The sequence below is a fragment of the Lygodium microphyllum genome, chromosome 15 (assembly GCF_053477565.2).
Source record: "Lygodium microphyllum isolate KBCC chromosome 15, Lygodium_microphyllum_v1.1.10, whole genome shotgun sequence".
Taxonomy (NCBI): Eukaryota; Viridiplantae; Streptophyta; class Polypodiopsida; order Schizaeales; family Lygodiaceae; genus Lygodium; species Lygodium microphyllum.
This window is the reverse complement of record NC_141149.1, coordinates 2,000,579-2,019,690: the sequence shown is the minus strand read 5'-3', so window position 1 is coordinate 2,019,690 and position 19,112 is coordinate 2,000,579. Positions and strand designations below refer to the sequence as shown.

Sequence of the window (19,112 nt, the reverse complement as noted above, 5' to 3'; positions counted from 1 at the left end):
GACTTCTGGCGATCAAGAACCCCTGTTTCTACTGTCAGATCGCGAAGGACCAGGCTCTGCAGGCGGAGGATCACGCATCCATCTCCTTCATCAAGTCGTTGAAAACCAGAGATAAGCTTCATTATTTTTATCATTACTTCTTTCAAAAAGCTTAAGAGAAAGCTTAAGAAGCTTAATAAGCTTCAAAAATTCACATCGAGGTCTAAGAAGACCCTTCCGATTTTTCCGCGCGGAGAAAAAACGGCTCCCCCCCCCACGAAATCACGACGACTGTTGATTAAGCTATTAAGCTTAATCTCTTAAATCAAGCTAAGCTATTCAAGTCACACAGAACAAGCAAGTCGACAAACTTCAGGTCCTGCACCTCCGAAGTCAAGTTCTGCAAGTCAAGTGGAATCAAGTCCTGCAAGTTCCTCAAGTCGGCCTAAGTTCTGCAAGTCAGCAACTCTGTAAGTCGGCTAAGTCTGCAACTCTGCAAGTCAGACTAGTCAACTGGAGTCAGAACTGACTAGTGCTTAAAACTCCTAGAAGACTTGTTCCTATGCAAAAACTCTGAACTGGAAAGTTGTTCGTGGCAAGGTGTTCTACCTATCTACAGGTTCACTGAAGTATTTTCAGTAAACGAAGACGAAAATATTGCAGATTTTCTGAAAATTGAGAAAGAAATCTCATGCAGAATTTCCTTCCACCGCAATTTCATGAGAAGGCTATCAAGCAATGGGATTTACTTCAACAACGGGATCGTGAGCCTATTCCACAGTATACAGAGCGTTTTTGGAATGCACTCCTACAGCTACGCATGCTTGAAGACGTACCAAAGACGACACATAAGCGGAAGTATATGTCTGGACTTCTTGGACATTACTACGCTGAAGTGAACATGTTCAAGCCTACTACCCTTGAAGATGCCATCTCACGAGCTCACGACACTGAAGATAAGTTACGCGGAAGAGACAGACGACCACAGCAATTCCAAGCCAACGGTAATTATGGATCTAAACAATTCAATTCCAATTTTAGAAGGTTTAATCCAGGTCGTTTCTCATCACCATCTTTCCGCAAGAATTGGCCTAAACCACCTGCATTACCCTCCAATGTCAATCCAAATCCTAAGCCTATTCCACAAGCAAATCCAAATGTATCCAGACTTCCAGCCATTGCAAATAATGTAACCAAAGCCAAGCCAATAGTATGCTATAAGTGTCACCAGCCAGGGCATCTCGCAGCAAATTGTCATTCAAAGAAGCCACCAGCACATATCAACTATCTTGGAGCCATGGACGAAGACGAACATGAGGATATGCCAGATTTTACTGAAGATGAGGATGATCCTACTACTACTTCCGACATTTTACCAGGTATGCCTACTCCACATTCATTGTTGACTATGAAATGTATGGTGCATGGAAAGGAAAGAACTATCTTGCATGATGACGGTAGTACTCATGACTTTATTTCAGCAAAATTAGTAAAGGAATTGAAATTACATACAGTACCTATGCATTATCGCATAAAAGCTGCATTTTTAGGCACTAGGTACAATGGCACACAAGAAGTACAAGATTTAGAAATTCAAATTGGTTCATACATTGAAAGAAGAAATTTCTTAGTTGTCCCATTACAGTCAAGCGACATTATTTTAGGAATGCCTTGGAGACACCAGCATAATCCAAATATAGATTATTCCACGCACACAATGAATATTAATTTTCACGGAAAATCTATTACATTATATGGTATGCATGCATCTAGTATTTTTCCACTGCTTTCGCATACTCAAGCAAAACGTGCACTACGCAAGAGTACTAAATCATATCTCATTTGGGTGAATGAATTGCACGCAAAGGAAAATCATATGCACCCTAGGCATAAGGAATTTCTTGCATATTTTAAGGACTGTTTTGCAGAAGACCTATCACCAGGTTTACCACCTTCACGTCCAGAAGACCATAAGATTGATTTAATTCCTGGCACACAACCACCTTGCAAAGCACCATATAGGCACAATCAAATAGAGCAAAAAGAAATCCAGAGTCAAGTTGAAGAATTACTAAATAGAGGCTTAATTCGACCTAGCAGTTCTCCATTCGGTGCACCTGTACTCTTAGTCAAGAAAAAGAATAATACCTATCGTATGTGTATTGACTACCGAGCATTAAATAAGATCACTGTCAAGAATAGGTATCCTATACCTAGAGTTGATGATCTTATGGACAAACTGCAAGGATCTTCTATATTTAGTAAAATTGACCTTAAGTCTGGATATCATCAGGTGAGGCTAGATAGATCCGACATATTTAAGACTGCATTCAGAACACAGTTTGGCCATTACGAATTCTTAGTCATGCCATTCGGATTAACTAATGCACCTGCTACTTTCAGTAGAATGATGAACCGTATCTTTCTGAAATATCAGTATTGTGTGATTGTTTTCTTTGATGATATTTTGGTGTTTAGTCAAAGTGAAAAAGAGCATTATGAGCATTTATCATTAGTTTTTCAATTACTGAAAGAAAATCAATTGTTTGCAAATCCTGAAAAGAGTGAATTCTTTAAGACAGAAATTGAGTATTTAGGTCATATTGTATCAAAAGAAGGAATTAAAGTTGATCCTAAGAAAATTGATGCAATATTGCATTGGCCTGTTCCTAAAAATGTGCATGAATTACGCTCATTCCTTGGTCTTGCTAGTTTCTATAGGAAGTTTGTACGTAATTTTTCATTACTTGCTTTACCATTAACAAAACTTCTTAAGAAAGGAATTGTTTATCAATGGACTGAAAATCAGCAGAAATCCTTTGACTTACTGAAGCGTGCATTAACCAATGCCCCTGTTCTACAATTGCCTGACTTTAATAGACCATTCTTTCTAGTTGTAACCGATGCTAGCGGATCAGGAATAGGAGCCGTACTAATGCAAGACAATCATCCAATAGCATATTCTAGTTCTAAACTGAAACCCTCTGAGCTGAAATATTCCACTTATGACAAAGAATTATTAGTAGTTGTACAAGCATTAAAACAGTGGAAGCATTATTTAATGGGTTCAGAATTTATGATAAAGACTGACCAGCAAAGCATTAGACATCTACTTAGCCAACCCCAAATTTCTGATCGTCATATCAAATGGGCTTCCTTCATTCAAAGCTTTCATCCTATCATTCAATACCAACCTGGAAAAGAAAATGTAGTTGCTGATGCATTGAGTAGAAGACCTGCAATTCATAATATTTCTATCATATCTTTTGATTCTTTGATTGCTATGAAAGATACATATCACCAGGATATTACTTTTCATTCTGATTGGCAAAAATTAGTTCAAAATAATTTCATTCCTGTTGATTCATTGTCATATAATGATGGATTTATGTTTTTTGAAAAGAGACTGTGTGTTACTATTCCATTCCGATCTTTTGTTTTGAATGAAATTCATTGTCCCCCATATTAAGGTCATAGAGGTATCATATCTACATTACGCATGTTAACTGAAGATTTTTATTGGCCGCATATGGATGCAGATGTATCTAATTTCGTTTCTGAATGTTTGATTTGTCAAAGAATAAAGAGACATCATGGTAAACAGTATGGATTACTAATGCCTTTGTCTATTCCATCTAAACCTTGGGAACATATTTCTATGGATTTCATTACTGGTTTACCAAATACTAAATCTAACCATGACATGATTTGGACAATTGTAGATAGATTTAGTAAGCAAGCATATTTCATTGCATCAATTTAGTAAGCAAGCATATTTCATTGCATGTAAGAAAACTTTAACAGCATCACAAGCAGCACAGTTATTTTTGAAAACTGTTTTTACTAACCATGGATTGCCAAAAAGTGATTATTTCAGATCGTGATTCTAGATTTTGTAACAATTTTTGGATTACACTGTTTGCAAATCTAGGCACAAAGATTGATTTCTCATCTGTATTTCATCCAGAAACAAATGGACAAACAGAAGCCACAAATAACACCATTCTAGATCTTTTACGTGCATATACTATCTCTAAACCTCAGACATGGGACACTCATTTGCATTTATTACAGTTTGCATATAACAATACATCGCACACATCTACAAAGAAAGCACCTTTTGAAGTCATTTATGGATATAGATTATCTACACCTGTTGCATCTTTGTCTAATAAAATTCAGAGTGCTCATGATATTGCTACTATGCATAACAGTATTTTTGATGAGGTTAAGGATATGATTGCTAAAGCCCAACAATCATATACGAAACAAGCTAACAAGAAAAGACAAGCTATGAATTTCAAAGTTGATGATTATGTTTGGCTTAGAATAGAAAAGCGTAGACTGCAAAGTGTAGATAGACATCCAGTTGTCAAATTAGCTCCTAGATTCTATGGACCATTTAGAATCATTCATAAGATTAATGATAATGCATTCAAGTTAGAATTGCCATCTCATTGGAAAATTCATAATACATTTCATATTAGTTTATTGAGACCATTTAGAGGCCAATTACCTATCCACCCTGTTTATGAAAACCCACCTTTATTAGAGGAAGAGACTGAAATACTTGAACCAGAAGCCATCATAGACACTGACTACATGACCACTAGAACTGGCCGAAGGTATTCTAGATATCTAGTCAAATTTAAGAACCATCTTGTAGAGGAAGCACAATGGATGCACGCTAGAGACTTAAATGCTTTCCCCACTCTGTTAGCTCCACATTGAGCTAATAGCAATTGAGGTCAATTGCTATCCCACCCCAGGGGTATGATGCCAGGAGGCATATTCCACGGTGGATTCCGTGAGGTTTTACGGTGGATTTCGTAAACTTAGATGACCGGGGCTCATACACAAAGAGGATTCTTTGTGTGAGAAGTTGATGGGGACGCCTGTCCCTTTCGGGCGTTTCATTAATTTAGTGTGTACATGGGTGATTCCATAGCGGGTGATTCCGCAAAATGCATATTAAATTAATAAACGTTTATGAGTTTAGAGTGCGCACTCGTAATAAATTAAGGTTAGGGTTTATTTCTAACGAGTTGATTTATTTATGTAGCTGAAGACTGCTAGGTATTCACTTTTGTCAGTTTAATTGTATTATTTTACTAACGATTGTGAATGCTTCAGTTGATGTGTAGAGATAGCAGCAGTGGCGGAGGAAAGCATTGGAGTCTAGCGAGTATTCGACCTTTGGACTATAGTTTGATAGGCGCCACGCCTATATTTTGTTATGTCTATCGAGACATCGATTATTGATTATTATTTTGTATGTGCCTATGCGCACAGATATGTTATTTCTATTTTGGACATTGAGATTGGGCGTGCCAGACTCTATGGGCACCGTCCATTAGCTTTATTTCCTATTTTTGTAGAAAGCAAACTCAAAAGCTAAAAGCTTGTCATATTTTTGTAAATTGGGCTATTATTGAGCATGAAGATGGAAATATACATAAAATACATGCTTTGTGAAGCGCTCACACAAGGCATGGGGGGAGATTGAACCCAATTTGTCTCTTGCTTCTTGTCGTGCATGCTTTTACATTGTTTTTTGTGCAAAAAGGTAGAGTTCATTGTTCTTGGGGACCTTCCGAGATTCACTACGTGAGTATTCTGCGTCCGATCTGCGCACCAGATCGACGACGCGTCGGCTAGGTGAGAGATAGCCATTAGAGCTCACTTGGAACGCTTGAAATAATAAGCGGTCCGTGGTTCTTGGCGGTTGAGCGAAAGCTCCCACACTTGTGTAGTGACAAAATGCCATCAATAGTCGGACTATTCGGGGAGGTCAGTTATAAATATATGTATGTATCACATGGATTCAACATAAGGGATTTTTAAAATACCATTTTTACATATTTTTATATATATAAAAAGGTCCCATATAAAAGTGTTACTTATAGATTGAATAGAAAATGGTTATATTTTATTAAAGAAAAATTTACAGATAAAGATATTTATAAATAGGCCTTGAATGTAAGTGATATAGAGAGTATACATATAGTGAATGACCCGAGTTGCAGACTATAATAACACCAACATGTCTCTACCAACCATAGAGAGACAGAATCAAAAAACCATATTCTCAATGCCCACAAACAATATCAAGGGTGCCTCAAGTCCACATCCCGCCAAAACGACCAGTTCAAAATAGAAAGAAAAAAAAAACACCATTGGATTCCTATCCACTTCGATAGGTTAGCAACAGACCTTCCAACTTTTCCTTTTCGGGGAGGAGGTGTCACATGGAGTGACGTGTCATCACACGATGGGGAGATAAGAATAGAAGTGGATCACCAACATGTCCATGACACGTAAGTATAGTTGGTTGAAACCTGGTAACAACCATTTCCTTGAAGTGTAACAAGAGGATATATAAGAAAGAGGGAAATGAAGAAACGAGGGCTCGAGTCTGATGAATGCATAGTGTTTTTTACTTTCTGATCTGCACATGTAACAATATGATAAATATAGCTCGACTATTTAAAAAAATGATGTAATTCACCCGTTTGAAAAAAATCTGAGATGATAGGAAGATGATGCTCTATTGGCTCTTTTATGGCTTCAAGGTCCTTTCTTTACCTTATGGAAAGGCACTGTCCATTGCGTGAAATTTCCATTTTAGATATACTAGTTTATCTTTTCCCGTGTCAATATGTAAACTCTGTTTCGACGGGCAGAGCAGAGGAGTGGACGACGAGCGCGGAGGAGAGGACGAGGAGATGGTCTCTTCACCCGGGCCACCATCACCATCATCATCGTTGGCGGCGGCGGCAGCAGCAGCAGCAGCAGGAGCATCACCACCATCCTCCTCCTCCTCCACCTCCTCATCATCGTCGTCATCATTAGTAGCAGCAGGGGCAAGAGCAACAGTAACATCAGCATCGTCATCGTCGTCGTCATCATCTGCTGGGGCGCTGCAGCTGCAGTCCAGTTACTGTTTCCGATGTGGAAGCAAGCTGCATTCCACATCCAAGTGCCCAGAAGGGGGGCCTCGGCCGGCTTGCCCCAGGTGCAAGGGCAGGCAGCAGCCATGCCGAGTTGTCCAGCTCAGGACTAAGGCCATGCAGGAATTGATGCAACATAACAGGCTGCTCTCCTCCATTGAGCCCCTCTTCGATAGTCTCCTCCGAGATGGCCACACCCCCATGCTGCAGTCCTACATGAGCCTGCTCACTGGCCTCTGTGCCCTCAAGCAGTATGACAGAGCAGAGCTCAGGCTCTGGAACATGACCCTTGATGGCCTTAGGCCCCATCCTATCTGCTTCAATGCCGTCATCAATGGGTATTGTGAGGCACGCAGGATGGACGATGCCATTCGTGTCTTCCGGGCCATGAAGCAGAGTGGCTGCAAACCCACCACCTGCACCTTCAACATCTTGATTAAAGGTTATGGCATGATTGGAAGACCGCAGGAAGCCATCAGTTTGTTAGATGAAATGACATTGCAGGGCAGGAAAAAGGCCAAGCCGAATGTGCGCACATACAACATCTTGCTTAATGCATTGAGCAGAAGTGAGGATCTGGATGGATTATGGAATATGTTGTCACTCATGCGCTCCAAAGGGTTAAAACCTGATGTAATTACATACAACACAATGGCAAAGGCTTTCGCAGAGAGAGGTATGATAGACAAGGCTGAGAATGTCATTAGGGAAATGCAAACCTTCAACCTCCAGCCATCCGGATACACGTTTGGCATTGTGATCAAGCGGCTCTGTGAAGGTGGGGAGATGGAAACTGCATTGGGACTGGTACAGACAATGAATCGGCGGGGATTGATTCCCAATGTTGTCATTTTTAATACTCTGATCAAAGGATATGCCAAAGCTCTACAGTTTGATAAAATTGACCAGGTATTGGTTTTCCTGTCAGTATGCTTATCTTGTGCTTTTGGGGCTAAGTGTGATATTAGTGCATACTTGTCTTTATCTGTAAGTGTAATGATCTGCTTCTACTTCTGGTTCAGGTCATGCAGTTAATGGATAGGTACCAAGTTAAACCCGATGTGCAAACATTTAGCCTAATGATGGATGCATGGTGCTCTGTGGGCTCCCTGGATACAGCCAAGGCAGTTCTTAAAAAAATGTTGGAAGCTGGAGTTCAGCCAGATGAAACGGCCTATGGTATCCTGGCAAAAGGTTATGTGAGAGCACATAAGCCACAGAAAGCCAGTAAAGTCCTGGGTGAGATGAGAGACAAGGGACTGGTCCCTAATCTTATCATCTATACGACGGTCATCAGTGGTTGGTGCAATGCTGGAAGAATGGATGATGCTCTTGGAGTTTATGCCGAGATGATAAAGCAGAAGATTAAGCCTAACTTGAAGACTTATCAAACGCTTATCTGGGGTTTCAGTGAGACAAAACAACCCAGCAGAGCACAGGAAGTGCTGCAGCTGATGCATGAACAGCAGGTCCATCCAGATGGCAAAACCTTGGAAATGGTTGCTGAGGCTTGGCGTGGTGTTGGGCTACCAGAAGAGGCCTCCCGGTTCCTGGCCAATGAAGGAGAGAAGCTTGATGCACGCTTGCTGACTGCAAAGGGTGCTGATGCTGTTGTGTCTCAAGTTATGATACATGCTGATGAGATCAATCCAGCTGTGACCAATGTTCAAGTACTTCTGGATTCTCCGGACACTTTTGTCTCCTCGGGTGTCTCTGGGACTTTAAACCAATCTAATAGTTTTAGTGTTCCCTCACAACCAGCATGGAAGAGCAAGGACACAAGGAAAGGGCTAGTAACAGTAACCAGCTTTTCAATGTTCAGGGCAGATTTTATTCAAAATCTTGGCACATGCAGGATTGGTGTTTCTAGGAACTTAATATATGTGGGAAAAACTTCTTGCAAAAGCTCTCAGTTTGCAAGGCTACATTACATGTTTCAGATGGTCCAAGTTTTTTGAGATCCATTCTTAAATTCTGTTCAATAATCAAAATATGTCTGCATCATTCTTTGACCCAAGCCAAAGTTTTAGTAGGCTGCCTACCATCAAATTTTTGTGAAATTATACCCCCATGGTTGCTAAGATCCAGGCCCAGGGTGAACACTATGACCTATTGTTGCCTAAGTTGAGAGGTCTGTGTGAACCTTGCTTGAGGTTGACCTGGCCACTGATCAGTTCCATCTGAGTGGTGAATATGTGGGGTGAAGGATGGTGTGCCTATGAACTCTTGAGGCTATGCCTGTTGGTCTATCTCTGGTTTTAGACCAAGCTGGGGGATTAATATAATTGAATTGTAATATGTCAGTGTCGAACTATAATTTATGAGGCATAGTAACACGTGTGTAACTCAAATCTCCAAGCTTCATGATTGGGTCCTTGTAGATTGATGTAAGGAGGTAGGCTCTATTGTACATCATCCGTTTGTATGCCCTACTACATTGCAATATGTGAATCAGAGTACAAAGTAAGGTTCAATATCTTGTCTAATCTGAAGGCTTCTTACCTGCTGCTGGTGTCACCACTTTTATTATGCACTATGTAAAGTGCAGAAAAGCAATTGTTCCTTAGCATTAACAGTGTGCTATGTTTTCCTGGAACCATGCAGCTATTCATCTACTTCTAAATGGAATGTCCTGCTATTTGTTAGAATGGGTTGAAGAAATTTCGGAAGGATCCTAATTTAGGCAAAGCCACCAATTGCTGCCTTTTGGAGAGTGGTTGAACGTACCTGAATGGTTCTTGAAAGTCTCCGTTAAAACCCTTATCCAAATTTTAAAACTTTTTACTTTACCTCATTTTCTATTGGAAACTCCTGTCACCTCTGTACAAATTGTTGTTTGCTACTTCTTTCCACTTTCTCTCGATAAAGAGAGCTATAGCTGTATAGAGTCTTTGCCACCCCCTTTCCCACATGTAGTCTCAACTTTGGAGGTCTACTTTCATGTTTTATTAACCACCTTTCCCAGTAGCTGCTAGGTCTCGTTTTCTTATCTTCCCCGTCTCCCTTCCAATGTTTGATCGTTTCACTCTTCTACCTTCTCCACATGCTCCCTTATCTTTACCATTTGAATGGATCATAGGTCTTTGCTTACACAGTCCGCAGTACTCGTATCCCCTGTGACAGTTCCCATATTGGATTAGTGGCCTAATAGGGTGAAGAAAGGTTGCCTAGACCATGATTATACACATTTATTGTTAGACAGTATACGAAGATTATTGATCCACTCAGCTGGCGAAGGATAAAAAAAATTATATGAGGAGGTATATGCTGTGCATCAGTAGCATTGGACTGTATAATTGGTTTGTGAGTGTTAGTAATGACCAGTAAGGATGCGCATTTAATGTGAGGGGTTTTGGATATCTCTTGATATAATTTGTGCATTGATACGGTGTAATGACCATACTTGACGAGCACTGTTTGCAAGACCGCTTAAAGCAGAGGTTATGTGCAATCAATTTCATCACAGACAGGTCCATTTCAGAGAAAATTGTGTGAGGAGGTATATGCTGTGCATTAGTAGCATTGGACTGTTTAATTGGTTTGTGAGTGTTAGTAATGACCAGTAAGGATGCGCATTTAATGTGAGGGGTTTTGGATATCTCTTGGTATAATTTGTGCATTGATACGGTGTAATGACCATACTTGACGAGCACTGTTTGCAAGACCGCTTAAAGCAGAGGTTATGTGCAATCAATTTCATCACAGACAGGTCCATTTCAGAGAAAATTGTGTGAGGAGGTATATGCTGTGCATCAGTAGCATTGGACTGTTTAATTGGTTTGTGAGTGTTAGTAATGACCAGTAAGGATGCGCATTTAATGTGAGGGGTTTTGGGTATCGCTTGGTATAATTTGTGCATTGATACGGTGTAATGACCATACTTGACGAGCATTGTTTGCAAGACGCCTTAAAGCAGAGGTTATGTGCAGTCAATTTCATCTCAGACAGGTCCATTTCAGAGAAAATTGTGTGTGAGAGCTAAGCCAGGTAAGGACTTGCCACAAAGAGATTACTGTCATGTTAGCTGGCAGGGTAATAGCTTCAGAAGATTCCATTGAATTGTGTTATAAGACAAAGCAAAGCCTTTCTAACATTTTCCTCTTGGGTGGATCAGAAGTTTATCAGCATCATTGACATGGCCGCAATTTCCATCCTCCCGTAGCTTGTTTGAAGAATATGTCCAACATAGGAACTTACAGTTCAAGGAGAGCTAGATTGTATTCATTGATCATATCATTTACAAAGACTGCCGCACTGAGTCGGTGAGTCTACTCCACACATTCCTCTCGAAGATCCTGCACCAGCGACTCCTGGATGTCTTTGAGCTGGGTCTGAAAGAGGCTTCATATATACTCAGCTAGGCCGTCGACCCCCAGGCTCCATATTGAAATCCCTTGGCCTTGTAGGTAGATAATTGGTTTGTGGGCCACTTCCAGGTTCAACTCCCCAAGGTGCGTCACAAAAAGATCGGTTGTGAACTGGTGCTTGCCTGCCTGATTCTTGCTGCATAGAAGGCTTCTGGATTGTAAGTCCATCCGCTGTGAAGATCTTGGTAACGACTGAGATAGTGGTGGGCTTCGGCTTGGAAGCCCGAACTCGAGGGGGAATCTGAGACCCGAAGAGGGGATCATCAAGTATTGTTATCTGCTGAAGGGCGCCTTTGGCCACCTCCTTCGAAGGATGTTCCGTCGCCGCGTGCTGGTCCTCTACCCCTTCCGCGGCTTCCTTCACCTAGGTCTACACGACCTCTTCCTGTGCTGTTGATCCCTTTTCAGACACTTCCGCCACAGCAAGAGTCTTGGACGAGCTATCAATGGAGGGGACAAGGAAGAGCAGGGAGAGATGTCGTCCAAGCTTGGTCGTGACAGGGGTCTCCCGCCCAGACACACTAAAAATTTCTCTCCTAAAAATGAGACAGAAAGATGGCATCGTAGTTCCGATGGCCACAATTGTCAGTGACTCGAACATATAAGGCTTGCACACGGAACCTCCACAGCCTTGTATAAGAAACCTCCCCACTACCTGCCTCTTTTGATGTGTCATGCCTCGCAGCCTTTGCTCATTATTCACTGCGACACATCATAGCATGTACTCATTTTTCTCACTGGGTCCATGAAGAAACCCTTCATCTGGTTCTATGTAAGATACATGGGTGCCGTTGTTACTCCTTCAGCCGACAATATCAGTCGCTCGGCCAACGCCGGCGTGAGCTCACGAGTTACTCCCTGGAAAGATACTGTGTCACATAAACGTTTGGTGATAGATGACATTGGCATGTGCATGTCGACTCCTAGAAATCGCACGCAAGTCTAGCAAGCCAGTAGATTCCAACCACTATAAGTAGGGCTACGCACGCAACACCATGACATTAACGTACTCGAAGGCCACACGATGCTCAGCAGATGCCGTCGCTTGTGCAGTTACAAAGGAGGAAGAAAGGGGAGAGAAAGTTGCCTGGAGAAGAATTGGCATGATCCCACAAATGGCGCTATGCAAGAAAGAGCTTTTGTTGTACGTGAGGCCCTTTGAACCGGTTAATGCTAGCCATGTGAGTAGGATGCTTGATAATGGCCCTTTGAAAGGGTGCTCCTATTAAGAAGCTATGTTGTAGTTCTCCCTATGATGCACCTCAATGTAGATTTTGGGTTACAAGAATGTGAATACGCGGTTTGGAGAAAAAGCTTGAGAGAGCACAACTCTTACAATGAGGAGGGTAACCCCATCTTGGTGGATTTCAGACCAGTATCTGTGATGGCATTAGGTAGGGGAAGAGGTAGAGGTCTACGAAGATCGAACCAAGAACCCATCACGTGTTGGACTTGCGGTCACCTAGGGCATGTCTCATCTTGTTGCCCTAAAAGGGAGCAAGCCAATCGAGACAAAGCTAACCTGAGATGTCTAGAGTACGGGATCACACACTTGTATGCCGATTGTCCTAGGGTGGAAACCTTCCACTAGTTCAGCAATCGTGCCATCGGTATCCTTTGGGCTGTTCTCGAAGGAGTTGAGACACTTGATGGTGAGGCTACCTCGATTCCATTGAATGTTGTAGTGGGAGCTCATGCTCAACCACCAAGACCCACAAACCGCTTATTGTTTTAAACGTTTCAATCGAGCACAAATGACTCTCATCTAGCTGACGCACCTTCGATCCTACCGTGGTATAGTGAGCTTAGCTTGATGCTCGATTGAGTACCCTCCTCCCTCGTGCACACCGGTAGCTCCACCATTCGTGATGCAAGCTTAAGAAACCTCAAGCCTCCACCTTTAAACTCCATCCTCCATATCCACGTGCGAGATAAGGGAAGAGAAGATAAGAGAAGAAGAGAGGAAATGACGGAGAGCTTCTTCCTTGATCCCTCACCCTCACACACTCACATACTCACTCCCTCACACTCTTATACTCCCTCTCTCAAGCACACACAAGCAAGCAAGAAGGAGAGAAGAATAGAAGAAGAAGAGTCCACTTTAGCCACACACCAAAGAATGAGCTTCTTCATTCACTTTTTGCCTTTTATCCAAAACCCTAAATTCCTCTTGGGCAGTCATGCGCTTTTGCCTTTGACTTAACTTTTGAGGCCACCCTTGTGCTTTCAGTTGTTTCCTTTTTTGCTTCTTCCTTTGTGTCCGATTTTCTCCTGGGCTGCCTCTTTCAACTTCCGACTTGTGCTTTTTCACTTTTTTTGCTTTTTCTTGTGCTGAGGTTAACATTAATTCCCTCTTAGCTGAGTGCCAGTCCCATGACACTGATGGGTAGTAGTTGGAAGGTGGGGTGGGTGTAGCTAAATGGCTTTTTGAGTATGTATACAAGCCCTTGTTGAGGATGGTGTTGGATGGATCTATCCTTTGAAATTGAAGATGGTGATAGAGGAATCCCTGACGTGGATAGACGGGAGGTTCCTGATGGATGGTGTTGGACAACAGATGGATGGATCTTTCCTTTGAAATTGAAGATGGTGTTGGACAGGTCAGGTGGATGGATTTGTCCTTTGAAATTGAAGATAGTCTTGGATGGATCCCTCCTCCCTGATGCTGACGGTGGGTAGATTTGTTCTTTGAAATTGAAAATGGTGTTGGACAGATCTCTCCCTGACACTGGTGGTGGGTGGATTTGTCCTTTGAAATTGAAGATGGTGTTGGATGGATCCCTCCCTGATGCTGACGGTGGGTGGATCTGTCCTTTAAAATTAAATATGGTGTTAGACAGATTCCTTTCCGTGCCCTCCAGGTCGATACGACGCGATCTTAACTTGCAAGAGACAAAGTTGTGCACTTCCTAAGGGGTGTATCTACCTCTCCGTGTAGTGCATGGTGTAGGTGCCAATGGAACTAGGAGTTGAATCGAGAAGCCTACGATATTGTCCCACACTTGAGAACCTAGTTCGTGTATCGTTGTAGGTGCGGTGCGTGCGGCTTTGGGAGACAAGTCTAACCATAGGCAAGTGTGACCTCCCTAGGTATGTCCTGCCCTTGATGTGCCCTAAGTGTGAAGTAGGGGATGGGACTAGGTAAAAAATCCTAGGTGCAATGATTGTGGTACTTGAATGATTTCAGGGACTTAGTCTTTTTTTTTTCTTTTCTTTATTTTTATTTTTATTGGTGAATTACGTACATATGACGAGAAGCTAGCCATTGTCATTCGAGTCATGAGAGGGTGGCTTTAGGGAACTTAAGAGATTTCTCAAGGAATTTCCAGCTCTGCATGTACCCCTTGAGGTTCAGACGTACTTGGAGAGTGGTGGTGGAAAGAAATGGATGATTGCAGCAAGGGTGAAGCGGCTATCATTTATATCTTCTAGGAGCTCTAAGCAAAAAGAGGGGAGTAGAGCAACTTGCATCATTAATCTAGTCATAGCGTAGCTGTCTATGCCATTGGGATAAAAAAAGAGTGATGGGAGAGGCAGTGCTCTTGTGGTGTCGGGTCTTGCCTTAGTAGTATCCTAAGCAATCTAAGATAGTTACACGTGGTGATGAAGATGGGATTGGGGCAAGAAGAGAATTCATCTACGAAGAAGCAGACTATTGAGACATATAAGTCCTCTAACATGAAGACTAGGGCTTCTTTGGGTTTAGTAGCATTCACATTATAGATCTATGGAAAGTCATATCTGTCATGGTGGATGCTTCAGTTCAAATCCACTCCTACCCTTCTTGGATATGACATGAAAGTTGGGTTATTCCTTTTGAGAGGTAAGGTGTTACAAAATGCCATCCAGGCATCCATGTTTACATCCAAAGTGCACCTTCTCCACATTGGATGGCATTCATAGACCTTTACTGCTCTGGGCACTTCAAAAACTTTGTTCTACCAAAAATCTACATCCTCTATCCTCTATAAGGCAGGGTTTTGTCCCCTCTTGAATATCCATTTGTCTCCCAATCTCCTTTTGACATTAATTACTTCTTCCACTACCTTGATTGTAGTACTCTGCACAAGTTGGCGGGAAATTGAAAATTAAAGTCAAAAGGCTTATGAGCAATCTCTTGTTGTTCCCAGATTATGAGTTTAGCATTAAGCTTGTTGGGCAGTCATCTTGGCTTGGTGGGATAGGCGTTGTTGGCACTACTTCTGGTTGAGCCTTCAGCCTTCTGCATGCTTGCTCTACCAACTGTTCTCTCTTCCTTTTAAGTGCAATTTTTCTTTCTGTAGAGGTGTCCACTTGCTCCTGCTCTTTTGGTCGAGGAAAAGGGGATAGTGGGTCGAGTTCTTCCTCTTGAGGTCCTATCTCAAAGCTTGTTCCTACCTCTTCCTTTTGTCAGTTCTCTTGTCGTACATCCTCTGCAAATCCTAGGGTACCCACTTCTTGTGGGGTCAAGCCTGGCCTTATTGGATGACTCCTTTGTTCTTCGAGGCTAAGGTTGACACCCATTGGTTGTGCTGGCATATGCAATCCTTCTCTCATGGTCCTATGAGCAATATCCAGCTTCCCCTTCAATGGTTCAACGGTCTCCTGTTGAATGCTGAAATAAATTGGTTTTTTGGATTTTTTTGTTATTTTTAAGGGCTGAATGGTTGTTTTCTGATGGATTTAGAATGATGTTTAGTAGTTTTGAAAGTATTTGAAAGTATTTTGGATAAGGTTGATTATGTTTTGTAAGCTCATGATGTTTTTCAGTAGAGATATGAGACTCTGTGAATGTTCTGATAGGTTTTGTTGAGGTTTTGATTAGTTTTAATAGCTTCTGTTTTCCTTTTGTTTTGTTCTATTTATCTTCTGTATGAAGCATGAAGTAATGATTGATGAAGATTGAGGTTTTTTAAAAGCTCATTAAATGAATTTTGATAGTTTGGAATGGTTTTAGTATAAGTTATGTGGTTCTGATGTTTTCTGTTGACATTTTGTAACACTCTATTGAGCTTCTGTAGAGCCTCTGTTCTTGTTCTGTGCTGCTCTATATGCCTTTGTAAATGTTATGTGGAATGTATGTGAGAATTTGAAAAAGTTTTCTAGCATTAGAAAGAGGTGAATGTAAGTTCAAAATAGCTCGAGGAAGTGGAAGAAGCAATTGCTGAAGACTCAAGAGAAGACTGGAGTGAAGTGATAGTGATGAGCCATAAAGTGTCACTGTAGTGGCTCTAGTGACCTTTCATATCAGACACACATTTTGGAAGGGGTTTCCACGACCAAAGAAGGATTATTATGCGTGATTATTGAGTATTTTAGTGAGGAGACGATGTACTATTGATTGATTGATTGATTGATTGAGAGAGAGAGAGAGAGAGAGAGAGAGAGAGAGAGAGAGAGAGAGAGAGAGAGAGAGTCAAAGATAGCCAATTCTATGCAAAACAATGTATCTATCTATGAGAGATTGTGAGAGAAAGATATGGAATCTTTGAAGATGAATCATATGTGATATTTTTTCATTCAAAGTGGATTATTCTTTTGTGTTTTCAATGTCTATCAATGAATTTTATGAAGAATATGAAGAGAATGATGGATTTTGTTAAAGTTAAAGCCGTGGGAGAATTGTTTCTATGAAGCTGCGTGAAGATTTCTTGTTCTCGGTATTATTTTCTTTGTTGAGATCACATAAAAGATGAAAAATATGGTTGTTGATGTTACAAGATATATTTTCTTGCAGTAGAAACCCTATTTCCTTGGTGTTCCTTTTGGGGCAACATATTTTTGGTGCACAGCTAGGGAACACTGCCTTTCTCTTCTTGTTGAAGCAATAGAGATGTGCATCTTGGTGGCAAATTGTTTGGGGACAAAATGAAGTGTAGAAATATAGAGAATGAACATCCATGGAAGATCTGGCATTCATTGAGAAGTTTCGAGACATCATCAAGTGGAAGATTGTAAAGAAGCTTCAAGAGTCATGGTCAGTGGAGGTTCATAAAAACAAGAAAGAAAAGAGTTAGCATTTGTTCATGCTCAACAACAGGAAACGTGGGATGCATTGTGTACTGACAATCTCCTCTTTGTCTAATTAGCAATCCACTAGAAGTTAGTGGTTACAGTATTCTTCACAACATACACTATTGAAACCATTAGAAGCTAGTATTACTATGATGATGGCACAACAATAATCCTCAGAAGAATGAGTTTTGATACCTTTAGAATGTAATACTTTCCTCAGCGGTTTGAAAGCTGTATTCAGAGACATAGAAAAGCAAGAAGTAGAAGAGATGTTGGCTAGAGATGGTGCGCAGATCGGTCGCTGTATACTCACGTAGTGAATCTCGGAAGGTCCCCAAGAACAATGAACTCTACCTTTTTGCACAAAAAACAATGTAAAAAAGCATGAACGACAAGAGCAAGAGACCAATTGGGTTCAATCTCCCCCCATGCCTTGTGTGAGCGCTTCACAAAGCATGTATTTTATGTATATTTCCATCTTCATGCTCAATAATAGCCCAATTTACAAAAATATGACAAGCTTTTAGCTTTTGAGTTTACTTTTACAAAAATAGGAAATAAAGCTAATGGACGGTGCCCATAGAGTTTGGCACGCCCAACACAATGTCCCAAATAGAAATAACATATCCGTGCGCATAGGCGCATACAAAATAATAATAAATAATCGATGCCTCAATAGACATAACAAAATATAGGCGTGGCGCCTATCAAAATATAATCCATAGGTCGAATACTCGCTAGACTCCAATGCTTTCCTCCGCCACTGCTGCTATCTCTACACATCAATTGAAGCATTCACAATCTTAGTAAAATAATACAATTAAACCGACAAAAGTGAATACCTAGCAGTCTTCAGCTGCATAAATAAATCAACTGGTTAGAAATAAATCCTAACCTTAATTTATTATGAGTGCGCACTCTAAACTCATAAACGTTTATTAATTTAATATGCATTTTACGGAATCACCCGCTATGGAATCACCCATGTACACACTAAATTAATGAAATGCCCGAAAAGGACAGGCGTCCCCATCAACTTCTCGCACAAAGAATCCACTTTGTGTATGAGCCCCGGTCATCTAAGTTTACGGAATCCACCGTAAAACCTCACGGAATCCACCGTGGCACGGAATCCACCGTGGAATATGCCTCCTGGCATCATACCCTCGGGGTGGGATAGCAATTGACCTCAATTGCTATTAGCTCAATGTGGAGCTAACAGAGTGGGGAAAGCATTTAAGTCTCTAGCGTACATCCATTGTGCTTCTTCTACAGGATGATTTTTAAATTTTACTAGATATCTAGAATACATTCGGCCAGTTCTAGTGGTCATAAAGTCAGTATCTATGATAGCTTCTAGTTCAAGTATTTCAGTCTCTTTCTCTAATAAAGGTGGGTTTTCATAAACAGGGTGGATAGGTAATTGGCCTCTAAATGGTTTCAATAAACTAATGTGAAATGTATTGTGAATTTTCCAATGAGATGGTAATTCTAACTTGAATGCATTATCATTAATTTTATGAATGATTCTAAATGGTCCATAAAATCTAGGAGCTAGTTTGACAACTGGATGTCTATCTACACTTTGCAGTCTACGTTTTTCTATTCTTAGCCAAACATAATCATCAACTTTGAAATTTATGGCTTGTCTTTTCTTATTGGCTTGTTTGGTATATGATTGCTGGGCTTTAGCAATCATATCCTTAACCTCATTAAAAATACTATTATGCATACTAGCAATATCATCAGCACTCTGAATTCTATTAGACAAAGATGCAACAGGTGTAGATAATCTATATCCATAAATAACTTCAAACGGTGC

At 41.0% G+C, this 19,112-nt stretch overlaps 1 protein-coding gene across 1 annotated transcript; it reads left to right on the top strand.

Moving 5' to 3' along the window:
- The first annotated feature begins 6,664 nt into the window (after window positions 1-6,664).
- LOC148024198 (uncharacterized) lies at window positions 6,665-9,348 on the top strand. The gene is made up of 2 exons (XM_087693829.1): window positions 6,665-7,838; window positions 7,952-9,348. The coding sequence occupies exons 1-2, from the start codon at window positions 6,705-6,707 to the stop codon at window positions 8,885-8,887; spliced, it is 2,070 nt and encodes a 689-aa protein (XP_087549955.1). The 5' UTR covers window positions 6,665-6,704; the 3' UTR covers window positions 8,888-9,348.
- The last annotated feature ends 9,764 nt before the right edge of the window (window positions 9,349-19,112 follow it).

Excerpts from the sequence above, each read along its gene's own strand:
- LOC148024198 (XM_087693829.1), top strand. The coding sequence starts at position 6,705 with ATGGTCTCTTCACCCGGGCCACCATCACCATCATCATCGTTGGCGGCG. Across the intron at positions 7,839-7,951 it reads AGTTTGATAAAATTGACCAG|GTCATGCAGTTAATGGATAG; the intron begins GTATTGGTTTTC and ends CTTCTGGTTCAG.